The sequence below is a fragment of the Eulemur rufifrons genome, chromosome 2 (genome assembly GCF_041146395.1).
Source record: "Eulemur rufifrons isolate Redbay chromosome 2, OSU_ERuf_1, whole genome shotgun sequence".
Classification (NCBI taxonomy): Eukaryota; Metazoa; Chordata; class Mammalia; order Primates; family Lemuridae; genus Eulemur; species Eulemur rufifrons.
In genome coordinates, this window is record NC_090984.1 from 4848232 (window position 1) to 4868034 (window position 19803).

General features: G+C 39.8%; 1 protein-coding gene and 1 pseudogene across 1 annotated transcript; one reads left to right on the forward strand and one right to left on the reverse strand.

Moving 5' to 3' along the window:
* Nucleotides 1–19803, forward strand: part of LOC138399495 (cytochrome P450 4F2-like) — an 859494-nt pseudogene that overhangs the window by 252737 nt on the left and 586954 nt on the right.
* Nucleotides 1811–2740, reverse strand: LOC138399400 (olfactory receptor 7A17-like). The gene has a single exon (XM_069493800.1). The coding sequence runs from the start codon at nt 2738–2740 to the stop codon at nt 1811–1813; it is 930 nt and encodes a 309-aa protein (XP_069349901.1).

A 19803-nucleotide genomic window follows, 5' to 3' on the forward strand; every position in this document is an offset into this window, starting at 1 on the left:
TGTGGATACACATATTGTTCACTTACCTGGACTCAAATGCTTATGAAAAATATTTTTAACAAAGAATATATTTGTTAGAACAATGGAAGGAGTCATATTTGTGGGTGGCACTGGAAAACTTTAAGTGGAAACAGCAAGATGATACAATGAAACAATATAGACTACGACACCAAAACATTCACTTGGATGAACAAACCTCCTTACACATGGACACCAAGCTTCCACACTTCAATGAATAATGTGCATCATCAAAACAAATTGTCCATGATAGTTCAACATCTGACTGAAACTTTTACTAGTCATTATTAACGTCATCTCTGAATCTAGGGCCATATGAAGTCAGTTGATTCATTGTACGTTTTTCTTTCTGTATAGACTACACTTGGTATATGTATTTGATGACCAAATTTTGCCTTCCTACTCTGTGCTAAGGAATGTAGCAGGCACTGTAGGAACAGAGCTGAATAGAGGACAGGTGCTAATCAGGACAATAAAATGTCATGACGGCTATAAAACACAGGATGAGCAGTTAGGTATGATAGGGCAAGGAATGACAATCAAAACCACAATGAGACATCACTTGTCTCCAGTGAGAATGGCTTTTACCAAAAACAGCAAATGCTGGTGTGGATGTGGAGAGATAGGAACACTCATACACTGCTGGTGGGACTGCAAACTAGTGCAACCTCTGTGGATGGTAGTATGGAGATACGTCGAAGGACTAAAAGTAGAACTACCATTTGATCCAGCAATCCCACTACTCGGTATTTACCCAAAGGGAAAAATGACATTCTACAAAAAAAAAAAAATCTGCACTCAAGTGTATATAGCAGAAAAATTCACAATTGCAAAGATGTGGAAACAACCCAAGTGCCCACCAATACATGAGTGGATTAATAAAATGTGGTATATGTGTACCATGGAGTTCTAGTCGGCCATAAAATACGGTGATCTAGCACCTCTTGTATTATCCTGGATGGAGCCTGAGCCCATTCTTCTAAGTGAGGTATTACGAGAATGGAAAAACAAACATCTCATGTACTCACCATTAAACTGGTACTAATCGATCACAACTGATGTGCACATACGGAGATACCATTCATAGGGTGTCAGGCAGGTTGGAGTGCGGAGGGGATGGGTAAATTCACACCTAATGGGCACAAAGCACACTAACTGGGTAATGGGCAAACTTGTAACTTTGTCTCAAACTGTACAAAAGCAAATTATGTAACCAAAATATGTGTATCCCCATAATATTCTGACATTTAAAAAAGAGCCATATAGCAGAAGACAAAAATAGAGAGTATCTTGGAACAGGAAAGTATCTGGGGGATGGGCACGCTTGTAGCTCTGACTTGGTGGCGCAAAGACAATTTATGTGACCAGAGCATTTGTACCTCTGTAATATGCTGAAATAAAAAAAAGAAAGAGACAGGAATGACAAACTCAAAAGTGAAAATCCGTGGTATTAGATATTTATCTACAATAAAATTATACAAATGATCTTATACTTTTCAAATGCGGTTGGTCATTTAGGGTTAATACAGTGTGGGATGAATAGGAATCTCCAAATCCTTTTGAACTGTAGTTTGAAAATAATGCAAAAATCAGTTGGATATCATAGAGCAGTAATCTTTATATAAGAATACATTAAATTCTACAATGCAGCTAAGATCAAAGAAGTTGAAATATCAGAAAATAACTAGAAGGAGCAAATTGTACTTGCACAATCTGACTCATGAATCACCATTTCAGGCTCTAGAGCTTAGAGTACTGAAATCACACACACTTCTTGCAAAATGGTATTTTTTTACTGCTTCCCTCTGAAGAACTGCTTCAGAGCCCTCTTTATGTCTTTATTCCTCAGGCTGTAGATGAAGGGGTTCAGCATGGGAGTGACCACCGTGTACATCACCGAGGCTGTTGCGCTGGAGTGTGAGTTGTGTGTAGCAGCAGAGCTGAGGTACACCCCGAGGCTTGTGCAGTAAAATAAGGAGACAACCGCGAGGTGAGATGCACAGGTGGAAAATGCTTTATACTTCCCCTGAGCTGAGGAGATTGCACGTATGGAGGAAACTATCTTAGAGTAAGAGTAAAGGATCCCAGCCAGGGAACCACCACCCAGCAGTAGAGCTGAGAAATACATCACCATGTCAATAAGAAAGGTGTCAGAACAGGCAAGGTGGATTATCTCATTAAGTTCACAGAAAAAGTGGGGGATTTCCAAGTCCAGACAGAAGCACACCCACAGCACCACTAAGCTTTCTAACAAGGAACTCAGGGCACTCATGATCCAAGACACCAGCACCAGCAGCCCACAGAGCCTGGGGTTCATGGTGACCGCGTAGTGCAGTGGGTGGCAGATGGCCACAAACCGGTCATAAGCCATCACGGTCAGGAGGAAGCTGTCCAGCCCTACAAAGAGTACAAAGAAGTACATCTGGGTGATGCAGCCTGCGTAGGATATGACTTTGCTGTGGGTCTGCACATTCACCAGCATCTTTGGGACAGTGGTCGAGACCAAGCAGATGTCAGAAAAGGACAGGTTGGAGAGGAAGAAGTACATGGGGCTGTGCAGGTGGGAGTCTGAGACTGTGGCCAGGATGATGAGCAGGTTCCCAAGCACAGTGATCAGGTACATGGACAGGAACAGCCCAAAGAGGAGGGGTTGCAGTTCTGTGTCCTCTGAAAATCCCAGCAGAAGAAATTCTGAAATGCGTGTATCATTTTCTGGCTCCATCTGGTTGATGGGAAAACTAAAAGTGAGAAGGAGAGCATGACACAAGCTTGCATTACAAACCTGTCAGAAGTGCTATCACTTATATTTTAAAGTCAAAAGTTAATTTCTGTTTTTAAATTTTTATTATCTTTGACAAGTAAAATTGTAAGTATCTTGCACAACATGATGTTCTGAGGTACATATAAATTATGCAATGGCTAAATCTAGCTATTAATTATTGTCATCTCCATTGCCTCATGAAGTCCTCATTTTTGAGGTGAAAATACTTAACATTCACTCCTTTAGAATGTTTTAAGAATACAATATATCATCAACTGTAGTCACCATGATGCTGTCCAATAGATCTCTTGGACTTACTCCTCCTATGTAACTGTGATTTTCTATCTACTGACCAACATCTCCCCACCCCTCACCCCAGCCCTCCCAGCCTCTGGTAACATCCATTCTACAAGAACTTAATTTCTATATTTTGTGTGAGGACCTGGTCCCTGTTAGGGGATCACCTGGAATCTCTCATTAAGAATTTCTGCCCCACTCACAGCCTTTCCCTGAGGCTATATATTCTAAAGGAGTTTTTTTTCTTGTTTTTTTGTTTGTTTAGTGTGAGACAGGGTCTCGTTCTCTCACTACTGGAGTGCAGTGGCATCATCGTAGCTCACTGCAGCCTCGAACTCCTGGGCTCAAGTGATCCTCCTGCCTCCTCCTCCCAAAGTGCTAGAATTACAGGTGTGAGCCGCCTCACCTGGCCTGTATTCCAAAATTTTAATGAGAAAATCTTTCACACATTTGAGGAATATAAAGTAAATTTTGACATGTTCCAGGCACTTTCTAGACAATGAATGAATGATGCTATGAAACAGAAGTCCCTGCAATCGAACGACCAGAGACAAAATACAAGCAAATAATAAAATTCACCACATGCTGTGTTAGATGGTGATGAATCCTATGAAGAAAAAGAAAGAGGTAAAAAGGAAAGCATGGGAGTTTTTTTCTTTTCTTTTCTTTTCTTTTTTACTGGACATTCAGGAAAGAGCAGCAGACAAGGTGAGAATTCAATCGACACCAAGAGGCAGACAGGAGGGAATCACAGTGCTCTCTGCAGAAGTGTGTGCAAGGCAGTAGAAATGATCATGAAAGACCCTGAGGAAACTGTTCCTCAGGTGTTCAAAGCCTGCAAGGAAGCCAGTGAGGCAGGGGAATGAGCAAGAGCAGAGTGATGAGAGATGTTGTCTGGGGATGTCGAGGAATGAGGTGGCCTCCTGGCTGCTGAAACTTGAAGACACAAGGAGTCCCTCTGTCCAGACGTTGTTGCATTTGTACTTTATTCATTTGGTTACAAAGGTGTCCCAGGAATTGCAATGCATCCCCTCTTTGTTTCCCACTGTGGCCTTGAATCTTAGCCTTTATAGTATGAGTACCTTTGGAGCACAGAGCCCAGGTGCCCTTTCCCTGAAAGACGGCCTCACCCTAAGCATGCACACACAAACACACACACACAAACACCCCTAATGCATCCACACATGCAGCACACTGTGGCCTCCCAGAGACATGTTACTCCCATGCTCTTCTAACTCCTGCTCACACCAGTAGAAAAGAATGGAATACAGGCAAGTTGTCAATGTCAAATTGTCTTTTCCCAAGAGAATAATGAAATGGTGCCCAGAAATTCCAGTTTGGAAATCTCCCATATACATTTAACCTTGAGGCTTGATTTGGTATGGCCATTTTCTGCCTTGTGTTTAAAGTCTGGGGAATGGACGCGCTTGAAGCTCTGACTTGGAGGGGTGGGGGGCATGGGAAAGATATGTAACCTAAACTTCTGTACCCCCATAATATGCTGAAATAAAAATAAATAAATAAAAACAAAATATTTTAAAAATCTGCCCAGCTACAAAGAGAGAGAGAAATTAATTGGACCTCAAGGGGAGGCGAACCCAATAAACTCAGGTAGCCTCTAAGGGACAGTGAGGAAAAAATAACTTCCTTAGTTTGCAAGACATTCCAACTCCTGGCATATCCCCTAATGTACAGCAAAAATATTAAAAGACAAAGGTATGTTTGCTCTCGTGATTATTTCTTTGGCTGTGTAGAAGCTTTGTAATTTGATCAGGTTCCATTCATTTATTTTTCTTCTTGCTGTGATTGCCTTTGGGGTCTTCTTCATAAATTCTTTGCCTAAGCCAATGTTTAGAAGACTATTTCCAACGTTGTCTTCTAGAATTCTTTTTTTTTTAATTTCAGCTCATTATGGGGGTACAAAAGTTCAGGTTATATATATTGCCCATGCCTCCCCATCCCCCCGAGCCTGAGCTTCAGAATTCTTATAGTTGCATGCCCTAGGTTTAAGTCTGTTATCCACCGTGAGTTGATTTTTGTGAGAGGTGAAAGATGTGAAAACAACCCAAGTGCCCATCAATACATGAGTGGATTAATAAAATGTGGTGTGTGTGTGTGTGTGTGTGTGTGTGTATATATACCATGGAGTTCTATTCAGCTACAAGAAACAATGGTGATATAGCACCTCTTGTATTATCCTGGATAGAGCTGGAACCCATTCTACTAAGTGAAGTATCCCAAGACTGGAAGAATAAGCACCACATGTACTCACCATGAAATTGGATTTAACTGATCAACACCTAAGTGCACATATAGGAATACCATTCATCTGGTGTCAGGCAGATGGGGGGGAGGGGATGGATATATACGTGATCCAAATCAGTGGGAACTTCACCAGCTTTGATTACTGTAGCATTTTCACAAATGTACGTGCATAAGTGTGCTTTTTATAGAGCAAAATTAAAGCAAAGAGAAGTGAAATAAAAAGAATGCCAGGGGAATAAAGCCACATTATTTCAAAACTACCATCTCAAACAAAACTGGACGGAACAGAAATTAATTGACACAGGATATATAATGACAATAATTTAATAATATCAAAATAGAAAAATTATTTAACTAGCAACCATGTAATACTACTCAACTACACAAAACAATGGTGATCTATCACCTCTTGTATTCTTCTGGATAGAGCGGGAGCCCATCCTTCGAAGAGAGGTATCACAAGGATGGAAAAACATGCACCACATGTACTCGCCATCAAACTGGTAATTGATCAACACTAAGGTGCTCGTGTGCTAGTAACACTAACTGGGTGCCAGTCAGGTACGGGGGGTGGGGGATGGGTAAACCCACAGCTAATGGAGATGGGCACACCGTGTGGTGGAAGGACATGCATATGGCCTGTCTTGAGTAAGGCAAATGCCTTTCATGTAACAAAAATATTTGTACCTCCATAATATCCTGAATTAAAAAAGAAAACAAAAAAACCCTAGGCATAGAATTAAACAACATATAATGCACCTAGAATGTTCTGGCACATAGCAGATACTCATTATTTATTGAATGAATCAGGAAATAGGTCTCACTATATATGCATATTTAATATATGACAAGGCCATATTTCAAATTGGTTGGAAAAGACTGGATTATGGAATAAATGCTGGCATAAATGTCTACGGACCTGGAAGGCATAGAAATTTGTCCTGGTCTCACATCTTACAAAGAACTATCTTGTTTAAAGATATTAGTGTAAAAGTAAATAATACTTGTTAGATGAATATGCAGAAAACCACATAAAAAAATCTACATATAGGCAAATCATCTTATCTAAAGCAAGAAACAAGGGAAGGTAGGCATATATATATAGATAATAAAATTTAAAACTTTTTATGACCAGAAATATACTGCTAAGTGGCAATGAAGAAACAATAATCTGTAAAAATCATCTGAAATGGTGATGACTGTAGAACACTGGGTAGACAACAATAAGCAAATCAAAAGCGTGATCTTGTACATGCATTTTTGCTCAAGCCCAGTAATAGTTTAAAACAACAAGAAATCTCTTTCAAACCCTTCAGCCTGGGAAATAACTTAGCTGCCACATTGAATGGGGACAGAACTTTTAAATAGGTGGCAAAGTAGTACACTCTAATTTTCCTGGCAGAAATGTGAAGTATTACAAGATCCTGGGAAAACAATCTGAATACAGTTATACATATTAAAAATATGGATATTCATTAACTTGAGGTTCTCAATCCCAGCACTACTGAAATTCTTGCTCAGGTCATTTATTTTGGGGGAGTTTGTCCTGGGCATTGCATTAGTTTCCAAGCTTCTCTGTTCTCTGCTGACCCTTCTCCAGGTTAAAAGCCAAACGTGGCATTGTTCAATGTCACCTGGGTGACAAAATCCCCACCTCCACCTTGAGAAAAAACCACATATCACTTTAGTCAGATGATAAAGAATGATTTCCAAATGATGGCCAAAGGTGAGGCAACCTCTAGAAATAGACCTAATACAAAGCCAAAAGGCACAATTAGAAATAAGAAAGGCATGGAAACAAACTCAAAATGTATGTATAAATGACAATTTATTTAGCCAAACCACACAGAACTTTCTATATTTACAATGCAATTAGTCAATGCACTATGACTGTGCTACACGAGATGTATATTGTTAATGCATTCTTCTCAAATACATTGACACTTACATAAATCAACTAAACAACAAAATGCCAAAATTGGTGAAAAAATCCAAATGTTTAAAGAATGCATGAAAAAAGGAATAAAAACACTCAAAAGCCACCATACGAAAGCACAGAATGTGCACAGTTTTCAACACAGTGATACATGTCTAACACACACAAAACTAAATTGAGCCTCCCAGGTAAGGAAATAATTGCAATGTAAAAGTCATTATTATACCACCTTTCACCTGTTAAATAAATTTCATTTTTCATTTGAATAGCCAGCATGGGGGAAGATACTGCAAAACGTTTGTATCATGAACTGCTATTGTCAAGTAGTATTTGGAGGAAATGCATTGGTCTGGATCTTTCTCATCAATATGAACCATGCCTAAATATGCCCCATCTTAAGAATAAAAACCAAATGCCTGTACTTCAGTTTATATCCCTCCACGGTGAAGACCCCATTTCTCTTCTGCACTTAGTTGCTAAGACATGGTTGTATGTTCTGCTTCCTCTGGAACCATCTTAAATCCTCCAGTTTCTTTTCTAATTGGGCTTCCATTATCATCACTTAATTGTCACCTATCATCCTCCATTGCTGCATTCAATATTCACTTCTCTTTTTAGCATCATAAGTAAATACATGAATCAATTAATTAATCTAGCAAGCAAGCAAACAACCACAGCAAGCTCTCCACTCTGGCTAAGCTAGATTTTCTCCCAGGTGACCTCAACGATATATTCATGGCTTCCATTCTTCATGACCTTTCCTACAACATCTACTCGACTATTGGACTCACCTTGATGGGTTTTCTGAAAGGAAGATCTCCATGTGCATGTCAGAATTCCTTCCTGAATGGTTGACCATGGGTTTCGAAACTCAGTCCAAAGACAAGGCAGAAGGGAAAGGGGATACATCAGAACTTGAGGCAGATGTAGGACTCCAAAAGAAACAACCATGTCTCATCCAGCCCAGGGCTGTGTATGATAGGGCCAACAGCAGGGGAGATATTTCCAGCTTTGTATTTCTGCTCATTAGGCACATTTCCCTCTTGCGATTCCAACCCTGTGCACATCATTTCCCTCAGGGACATTGCTCTGCACAGAAAGAACTGTTTTTCTGTTGCATACTCTGTCCCCAAGACACTGGATTGCATATGAGGTAGATCCGGTCTTCATTGCTGCTTCTCCACGGACTTGTTTGCCTTCCAGAGAACTAACCTGTTAAGACTTGAACCCAAATCTGAGTGAAAATGTTCTCCAAAATATAAACTGAGGAAGCTGTCCTGAATAGGTCACTTTGATCTCCAAAGCATTGACAGGTGATTGGAACACAGACTTTGATATCTCCAAAAAATTGCTGTTCCCCTCTTTGCCAAGGGATAAACTGTGTTCTCTTGATTGAAAACCATTGATAACTGCATCGCTTGCTTTCGTGAAGCTTTTGCCAAAACAATTAGAAATTTCATATTTACAAAACAGGGTTAAGAGCTGTTAGTTTATCCTTCATTTGTAAAAGAGTTTAGACATCTTAAGAGATATGTCGAGATGTTTTTATGCAAGTTATCCTGAGTTTAGCACCCTATAAGGATGATCTCATTGAACTTTTTTTATATTGTGTAACATTTTATTTTATTTTTTATATTTATTTTTATTTCATCTTATTATGGGGGATACAGAATTTCAGGTTACATACGTTGCCCATGTACCGCCTGTTCCCACAAGTCAAATCTCCAGGCGTGTCCGTTCCCCAGACAGTGCGCATTGCACCCATCATGTAGGTATATATCCATCCCCTCCCCACCCCACCCCCCGAGTCAGCACCTTCAAGCGTGACCATTCCCCAAACGGTGCACAATGCACTCATTATGTAGGCATACACCCATCCCCTCGCCCCACCCCCCACCTCAGTCTGATATCCGATTGGTGTCGTTCCCAGATGTGTATTTAGGTGATGATCAGGGAAACCAATTTTCTGGTGAGTACATGTGATACTTGTTTTTCCATTCTTGGGATACTTCACTTAATAGAATGGGTTCCAACTCTCTCCAGGAGAACCATAGAGATGTTGTCTCTTCATTATTTCTTATAGCTGAGTAATATTCCATGGTATACATATACCACAGCTTACTAATCCAATCATGTAATGATGGGCATTTGGGTTGTTCCACATCTTTGCAATTGTGAATTGTGCTGCTATAAACATTCGGGTACAGGTGTCTTTGTTATAGAATGACCTTTTTTCCTTTGGGTATATGCCCAATAATGGGATTGCTGGATCAAATGGCAGGTCTACTTGAATCTGTTTAAGATACCTCCATAATGCTTTCCACAGGGGTTGCACTAGTTTGCAGTCCCACCAGCAGTGTATGAGTGTTCCTGTCTCTCCACATCCACACCAACATGTGTTGTTTTGGGTTTTTTTGATAAAGGCCATTCTCACTGGAGTTAAGTGATATCACATTGTGGTTTTGATTTGCATTTCCCTGATGATTAGGGATGTTGAGCATTTTTTCATATGTTTGTTAGCCATTCTTATATCTTCTTTTGAGAAATTTTTAGTCATGTCATTTGCCCACTTTTTGAGAGGGTTGTTTGATTTTTTCTTACGGATTTTCCTGAGTTCTAAATACATTCTTGTTATCAGACGTTTATCTGATGTGTAGTATGCAAAAATTTGTTCCTATTCTGTAGGTGGTCTGTTTATTCTTGTGACTGTTTCTTTGGCTGTGCAGAAGCTTTTTAATTTAATCATGTCCCATTCATGTATTTTTGTTGTTGCTGTGATTGCCTTAGGGGTCTTCTTCATAAATTCTTTGCCTACGCCAATGTCTGTAAGAGTCTTTCCTACATTTTCTTCTAGAATTCTAATCGTTTCACACGTAAGGTTTCAGTCTGTTATCCACCGTGATTTGATTTTTGTGAGAGGTGAAAGCTGTGGGTCCTGTTTCAGTCTTCTACTTGTGGCTAACCAATTTTCCCAGCACCATTTATTGAATAGGGATTCTTGTCCCCACAGTATGCTCTTGCCTGCTTTGTCAAAAATTAGGTGACTATATGAGGATGGTTCTATATTTGGATTTTCTGTTGTGTTCCACTGGTCTGTGTCCCTGCACTTGTGCCAGTACCAGGCTGTTTTAAGAACCACGGCCTTGTAGTACAGTTTGAAGTCTGACAAATTAATACCTCCCATTTTGTTTTTATTGCTTAAAATTGCTTTTGCTATACGGGATCTTCTGATTCCATACAAAGTGTATAATTATTTTCTCTACATCTGTGAAAAATGATGTTGGTAGTTTAATAGGGATTGCATTGACTCTGTAGATCACTTTGGGAAGTATAGACATTTTAACAATGTTGATTCTTCCGATCCACGAGCATGGTATAGTTTTCCACCTATTTGCAAGTTCTGCTATTTCTTTTCTCAGTGTTTCATAGTTTTCCTTACAGAGGTCCTTTATCTCTTTAGTTAGGTATATTCCTAGATATTTTATTTTCTTTGTTGCTATTTTGAAGGGTATTGAGTCTTTAATTTGGTTTTCCAATTGACTTTCACTGGCATATATAAATGCCTCTGATTTGTGTATATTGATTTTGTAGCCTGAGACTTTGCTATATTTGTTAATCAATTCCAGGAGTCTCATGGTTGAATCCTTGGGGTTTTCCAGATATAACATCATATCATCAGCAAAAAGTGAGAGTTTGATCTCTTCTTTCCCTATTTGGATTCCCTTGATTCTCTCTCTTGCCTGATTGCTCTTGCAAGGACTTCCAATACTATGTTGAAAAGTAATGGGGACAGTGGGCAGCCCTGTCTGGTTCCAGTTCGAAGTGGGAATGCTTTCAATTTTTCCCCATTCAGAATGATGTTGACTGTGGGTTTGTCATATATGCCTTGTATCATTTTTAGGTACGTTCCATCTATTCCTATTTTGTTAAGCATTCTTATCATGAAAGGGTGTTGAATTTTGTCAAATGCTTTTTCTGCATCTATTGAGAGGATCATATGGTTCTTGTTTTTGCTTCTATTTATGTGGTGAATTACATTTATAGATTTACCTATGTTGAACCACCCCTGCATCTCTGGGATGAAGCCCACTTGGTCGTGGTGGATTATTTTTTTGATAAGCACTTGGATTCGATTTGCTAGCATTTTATTGAGAATTTTTACGTCTATATTCATGAGAGAAATTGGTCTGTAGTTCTCTATTTTTGTTGCATCCTTTCCTGGTTTTGGTATCAATGTTATATTGGCTTGGTAGAACGTGTTGGGGAGAATTCCATCCTTCTCAATATTGGAGAATAGTTTATGTAGGATGGGCACCAGTTCTTCTTTGTATGGATGGTAAAATTCAGGTGTGAACCCATCTGGACCAGGGCTTTTCTTTTTGGGAAGGTTTTTTATTGCTGTTTTGAATTCAGTTCTTGATATTGGTCTGTTCAGGTACTCTATTTCTTCCTGGTTGATCCTGGGAAGACTATGTATTTCTAAAAATTTGTCCATTTCCTCCGCATTCTCCAGTTTGTGTGCATAAAGATTTTTGTAGAATTCATAGATAATATCTTGTATCTCTGTGGCATCGGTTGTGATTTCTCCTTTCATGTTCCTAATGGAGGTTATTAGAGATTTTAGTTTTGTGCTCTTGGTTAGTCTAGCCAGGGGTGTGTCTATTTTGTTTATAATTTCAAAGAACCAACTTTTTGTTTTATTAATTTCCCTTATAGTTTCTTTGTTGTCCTTTTCATTTAATTCTGATTTAATCTTAGTAATTTCTTGCCTTCTGCTGGGTTTGGGGTCACTCTGTTCTTCTTTCTCCAGCTCTTTGAGTCTATTCATAAGGTTCTCTATTTGCAAGTTTTCTGTCTTTTTAATATAGGCATTTATGGATATGAATTTTCCTCTCAGGACTGCTTTAGCTGTGTCCCATAGATTTTGATAAGTTGTATCTCCATTGTCATTTAATTCAAAGAAACTTTTGACTTCCATCTTAATTTCTTCCTTTATGGAATAATTGTTCAGGAGAAAGTTGTTTAGCTTCCATGACTTTGAGTAAGAGTGAGGGTTTCTGTTTGGGTTCACTGTTACTTTTATTCTGCATGGTATAATTTCTATTTTTTTAAATTTTTTAAGACATGCTTTATATCCTAGGATATGGTCAATCTTAGAGAATGTCCCGTGAGCTGATGAGAAGAATGTATATTCTGTGGACTTTGGGTGGAATGTCCTGTAGATGTCAGTCATGCCCATTTGTTCTAGCATTCTATTTAAGTCCATTATGTCTTTGTTTATTTTCTGTTTAGAGGATCTGTCCTGTACTGTCAGTAGGGTGTTAAAATCTCCAGCTATTACAGTATTGTTATCTATCATTTGGTTCAGATCAAGTAGGGTTTGCTTTATGAATCTGGGTGCACCTAGGTTGGGTGCATATATATTAAGTATAGTCATGTCTTCTTGTTGAATTGTGCCTTTAAACATATAGTAACCACATTTGTCTTTTATTACTTTTGTTGGTTTGAAAGCTAAGTTACTGGAAATTAAGATTGCCACACCAGCTTTCTTTTGGCTACCGTTCGCTTTAAATATTGATTTCCATCCTTTTATTTTCAGTCTAAATGCATCTTTGCAGGTTAGGTGAGTTTCCTGAAGACAGCAGATACTTGGTTTGTGTTTTTTTATCCATTGGGCCAGTCTATGTCTCTTGAGCAGGGAATTCAAGCCATTCACATTTTTTGAGAAAACTGAAAAGTGGGACAGTTTTCTGTTCCGCTTGTTGGGTAGAACTTCATTGCTATGTTTTCTCTCTTGGGCCATTGTGGTATCTGGGATTTGATCTTTAGCTCTTGAGTAGTTTTTCCAGTAATGTCTCCTGCCCACCGTGTTATGTATATCCCGCGCTCTTGGCGTGGGTTCAGAGAATAGCGGAGGAAGCCGCCCAGGGAGCCACTCGGCACCCCATGACTCCGCAGCGGTTTCTCTGTGGATTTCAAGATGGCGCCCACGCACCCACAGAACTCTGGGACTGGAGGGGATTAACGTTCCAGGTTCGACAACCACCAGAGCCAGCGGCCTGGCGGGCATAGATGCCCTCTGGGGCTGTCTGGCTAGTGAACTGCCAAAAAAAAGCAGAAAAATACACAAAAATGAAATCTATAGTTCGGCGACCCTATTTTTTTTACGCCTTAGTGTAGCTCTGCCCCTCCTTACCGAGCGCGGCCCTGGCTGAGATTCCCCCAGGGTCCAAGCTGTTTTCCCGGTAATGCCTCTTGCCCACCGTGTTTATGTATATCCCGCGCTCTTGGCGTGGGTTCAGAGAATAGCAGAGGGAGCCGCCCAGGGAGCTGTTTTGCCCCTTATGGCTCCACAGCGGTTTCGCTGTGGATTTCAAGATGGCGCCCAGGCGCCCGCAGAAAGCCGGGACTGGAGGAGATTAACGTTCCAGTTTGGCAAACACCGGAGCCGGGGGCCTGGCGGGCAAAGGCCCTCACTGGGGGCCACTGGCTGGAGAACCACCGAAAAAAGAAGCAAGGAGATACAAAGAAATCCGTTGTTCAGGGACCCTTTGAAGTTTTCCGCCTGGCGCAGTTCCTTCCCTCCTCGCTAAGCACAGTCTCAGCTGAGTTCCCCCAGGGTCTAAGCTGTTTTCCTGAAAAAGCATCCTGTCTGCAAAGCCCCACATCTCCCTCGGTGATTCTGCACTGGCTTGAGGCAGGTCTCTAAATAAGTGGGTGTGGAGGTCAGTGGGGAGAACAAGCCGCTTTCCTAGGAGGCTGCCCCCACCCCACCCGATGATGTGGCGGGTGTAGCCGACCCGCACTCCACTGTCTATTGTCCGTCCCGCACTCTCCAGAATTTCTCAATCTTATTTCCCGTTCACCTCGACTTTTCTCGCTCTGTGTGTCCCACGTTGATTCTCCGTGGATTCACACTGCTGTTCTTGTGGGGGAGCGGTCCTCTAGCATTGTGGTAGGTCCGGATTCATGCCTTCCTCTCTGGGAGCACGAATCCAGGCAGTCACCACCACTCCGCCATCTTCCTCCATATTGTGTAACATTTTAATTTGTAACATTCCATTTCATTTTTTTCTGTTGTGTAGCATTCCAATTGCTAACATTCCATTCTATAATATTTTATTCCATAAACCCTCCATTCCATTTGATTGAAATTCATTACATTCTGTAACATTCCATTCTGTGACATTTAATTTTGTAACATTCCATTCTGTGACATTACAATGTGTCACATACCATAACGTGACATTCCATTCTCTAAAATTCCATCCTGTGCCATTTCATTCAATGCCATTACATTCTGTGACATTCCATTCTGTCCCATGCCACTCCATTCCATTATGGAGCATTCCCTTCCCTGACGTAACGTTCCGTAACATTCTATATGGTGACATTTTATTTCCTGAAATACCATTAAGTGACATTCCACTCCCTAACATTTCATTCTGATACATTTAATTTCATAGCATTCCATTCTGTTCTATTTTGTTAGATAATATTATATTCAATAATATTCCATTATGTTACAAGAGCTCATTTAATTTTATAAACATTTATTTATTATTTGTCAATCAAGGATGAAATTAAAACATTAAATTCAAAACTAAAAATCGACTAATCACAAAAGGCAAAAAGGTAGCAAGAAGGAGCAAGAGATTTGTAATAACATGGAAACATGCTGATTTTTCTGAGTTCTAAATAGATTCTTGGCCGGGCGCGGTGGCTCACGCCTGTAATCCTAGCACTCTGGGAGGCCGAGGCGGGTGGATTGCTCAAGGTCAGGAGTTCGAGACCAGCCTGAGCGAGACCCCGTCTCTACTAAAAATGGAAAGACATTATATGGACAACTAAAAATCTATATAGAAAAATTAGCCGGGCATAGTGGCGCGTGCCTGTAGTCCCAGCTACTCGGGAGGCTGAGGCAGTAGGATCGCTTAAGCCGAGGAGTCTGAGGTTGCTGTGAGCTAAGCTGACGCCACGGCACTCACTCTAGCCTGGGCAACAAAGTGAGACTCTGTCTCAACCAAAAAAAATAAAAATAAAAAAAAATAAATAGATTCTTGTTATCAGTCCTTTATTGGATGTGTAGCATGCAAAATTTTTTTCCCATTCTGTAGGTTGTCTCTTTGCTCTCTTGACTGTTTCTTTGGCTGTGCAGAAGCTTTTTAATTTAATCAGGTCCCATTTATTTATTTTTGTTGTTGCTGTGATTGCCTTTGGGGTCTTCCTCATAAATTCTTTGCCTAGGACAATGTCTATAAGAGTCTTTCCCCCAGTCTTTCCCAGAATTCTAATAGTTTCACTCCTAAGGTTTAAGTCTGTTATCCACCATGATTTGATTTTTGTGAGAGGTGAAAGCTGTGGGTCCTGTTTCAGTCTTCTACAGGTGGCTATCCAGTTTTCCCAGCACCATTTATTGGATTAGGATTCTTTTCCCCAGAGTATGTTTTTGTCTGCTTTGTCAAAGATTAGATGGTTATATGAGGATAGTTTTATATCTGGATTTTCTGTTCTGTTACACTGGTCTGTGTCCCTGCCCTAGTGCCAATACCATGCAGTTTTAATAACCACATATGAAAAAATGCCCGACATCTCTAATCATCAGGGAAATGCAAATCAAAACCACAATGAGATGTCACTTAACTCCAGTAAGAGTAGCCTTTATTAAAAAAGTCCCAAAACGATCCATGTTGCTGTGGATGCAGAGAGACAGGAACACTCATACACTGCTGGTGGGACTGTAAACTAGTGCAACCTCTGTGGAAAGCAATATGGAGATACCTTAAACAGATACAAGAAGACCTACCATTTGATCCAGCAATCCCATTATTGGGCATCTACCCAAAAGAAAAAAAGATATTCTATTACAAAGACATCTGCACCCGAATGTTTATAGCAGCACAATTCACAATGGCGAAGATGTGGAAACAACCCAAGTGCCCATCAATACATGAGTGGATTAATAAAATGTGGTATATGTATACTATGGAGTACTACTCAGCTATAATAAATAATGATGATATAGAATCTCTTATGTTCTCCTGGAAAGAGTTGGAACCCATTCTACTAAGTGAAGTATCCCAAGAATGGAAAAATAAGCACCACATGTACTCACCAGCAAATTGGTTTCCCTGATCACCACTTAAGTGCACATATGGGAATAACACCAATTGGATGTCGGGCAGATGTGGGGGGTGGGGGGAGGGGATGGGTGTATACCTACATAATGAGTGTGATGTGCACTGTCTGGGGAATGGACACGCTTGAAGCTCTGACTCGGGGGGGGGGGCATGGGCAATATACATAACCTAAACTTTTATACCCCCATAATAAGCTGAAAGAAGAAAAAAAAGATGGAAACATGTATAAAGGTGATTTATTTCTAGTGATGATGGGGAAAAATATTCTACGTCAAAAAAAATTGTGGTTTCACTTAGAACTGGAACCAGACAAGGTTGCCCACTGTCCCCACTGCCATTCCACATAGTGCTGGAAGTCCTTGTGAGAACAATAAGGCAAGAAAGCAGAATCAAGGGTGTCCCAATGGGGACAGAAGAGATCAAACTCTCACTCTTTGCAGATGATATGATATTATATCTAGAAAACCCCAAAGATTCAACCAAGAGACTCCTGGAACCAATAAATGAATTCAGTAGAGCCTCACGATACAAAATCAATACATACAAATCAGAGGCATTCATATATGCCAATAACAGTCAAACTGAGAACCAAATCAAAGACTCAATACCCTTCATAATAGCAACAAAGAAAATAAAGTACCTAGGAATACATTTCACTAAGGAGGTAAAAGACCTCTATGAGGAGAACTATGAAACACTGAGGAAGGAAATCACAGAGCATGTAAACAGGTGGAAAACATTACCATGCTTACGGATCAGAAGAACCAACATTATTAAAATGTCTGTACCACCCAAAGTGATCTACAGATTCAATGCAATCCCTATTAAATTACCAACATCATTTTTCACAGATATAGAAAAAATAATTTTACACTTTGTATGGAACCAGAGGAGACCCCGTTTAGCAAAAGCAATTTTAAGCAATAAGAACAAAATACAATGTATTGATTTACCAGACTTCAAACTATACTACAAGGCTGTTGTTATTAAAACACCTTGGTATTGGCACAAGAACAGGGACACAGACTAGTGGAATAGAATCAAGAATCCAGATATAAAACCATCCTCATATGGCCATCTAATCTTTGACAAAGCAGACAAAAACATACTCTGGGGAAAAGAATCCTTATCCAATAAATGGTGCTGAGGAAACTGGATAGCCACATGTAGAAGACTGAAACAGGACCCACAGTTTTCACCTCTCACAAAAATCAAATCACAGTGGATAACAGACTTAAACCTTAGGAGTGAAACTATTAGAATTCTAGAAGAAAATGTAGGAAACACACTTATAGACATTGGCCTAGGAAAAGAATTTATGAACAAGACCCCTAAGGCAATCACAGCAACAACAAAAATAAATAAATGGGACCTGATTAAATTAAAAAGCTTCTGCACAGCCAAAGAAACAGTCACGAGAGCAAACAGACAACCTACAGAATGGGAAAAAATTTTCACATTCTACACATCCGATAAAGGACTGGTAACAAGAATCTATTTAGAAGTCAGGAAAATCAGTAAGAAAAAATCAAACAACCCTATCAAAAAGTGGGCAAAGGACATGAACAGAAATTTTTCAAAAGAAGACACAAGAATGGCCAAGAAACTGATGAAAAAAATGCTCAACATCTCTAATCATCAGGGAAATGCAAATCAAAACCACAAGGAGATATCACTTAACTCCAGTGAGAATGGCCTTTATCAAAAAGTCCCATAACAACAAATGTTGGCGTGGATGCGGAGAGACAAGAACACTCCTACACTGCTGGTAGGACTGCAAACTAGTGCTACCTCTGTGGAAAGCAATATGGAGATACTTTAAACAGATACAAGTAGACCTACCATTTGATCCAGCAATCCCATAATTGGGCACCTACCCAAAAGAACAAAAGACATTCTATAACACAGATATCTGCACCCAAATGTTTATACTAGCACAATTCACAATTGCAAAGATGTGGAAACAACCCAAGTGCCCATCAATCCATGAGTGGATTAATAAAATGTGGTATATGTATACCATGGAGTACTACTTACCTATAAGAAACAATGGTGATATAGCACCTCTTGTATTCCTGGATAGAGCTGTAACCCATTCTACTAAGTGAAGTATCCCAAGAATGGAAAAATAAGCACCGCATGTACTCACCATCAAATCGGTTTCACTGATCATCATCTAAGAGCGCATTTAGGAATGACATTGATTGGGTGTTGGACATATGTGGGTGGGGGAGGGGATGGGTGTATACATATGTAATGAGTGCGATGCACACTGTCTAGGGGTTGGACACGTTTGAAGCTCTGACAGGCGGAGAGGGGACAAGGGCACTATACATAACCTAAACTTTTGTACCCCCACAATATGCTGAAATAAGAATAAAAAATAAAATAAATAAAAATAAAAAATGTGCACAATTTTCAAAAAAGAAAATAAAAGGTTAACAGAACAGCAGACACTATTCATGAAATAATTGCAAGTAAGGGCCTCCTTAGTATTCCCATTTTGACCCATAAAAATAATTTTTTTCATTTGAATATCCAGCATGAGAGAAGATACCGTGAAATGCACATCACGTGAACGACCATTGCAAGGCAATATTTGCAAGCAATCCACTGGTATGGATCTTTCTAATGAATACAGAGCATGCTAAAATACACTTACCTTAAATTTTTTTTAAAAAACCCTTCGATTCATCCCATGACACCCCACAACTAATAGTCTACCTTCTACTTCTTTTTTTTTTTTTAATTTTGATTTTTTAAATTTTATTTCAGAATATTATGGGGGTACAAATGTTTTGATTTACATATATTGCTTATGTACCATTTGAGCCTGAGTTTCTTTAACTGCAAAAGCCCATGGACATATGCTAATTTTATTGGAACCACTTTATGTCTTGCATTCCTTATTCAGTTTCATCCAACTGGACTTCCACACTTATTATTTAATTATCAGCAATGATCCCTGCATTGCTGAGTCTGGCAGACATTTTTTTTTTAAGACAGAGTCTTGGTATGTTACCCAGTAGAGTGCTGTGGAATCATCCTAGCTCACAGCAACCTCAAGCTCTTGGGCTCCAGAGATCCTCCTGCTTCAGCCTCCTATGTAGCTGAGACTACAGGCATGTGCCACTACGCCCGGCTAATTTTTTTATATATATTTTTAGTTGCCCAGCCAAATTTCTTTCTATTACTTGTAGAAACAGGGGTCTTACTCTTGCTCAGGCTGGTCTTGAACTCCTGAGCTCAAGCAATCCTCCCGCCTCGGCCTCCCAGAGTGCTAGGATAACAGGCGTGAGCCACCATGCCCGGCTGACATTTATCTTTTTAACATATCAAATAAATTAATTATAAATTAATTCATCAACCAAGAAAAGAAATGCATC

Bases quoted from the DNA above. Each gene is read 5' to 3' on its own strand.
- LOC138399400 (XM_069493800.1), bottom strand. From the start codon at position 2,740: ATGGAGCCAGAAAATGATACACGCATTTCAGAATTTCTTCTGCTGGGA.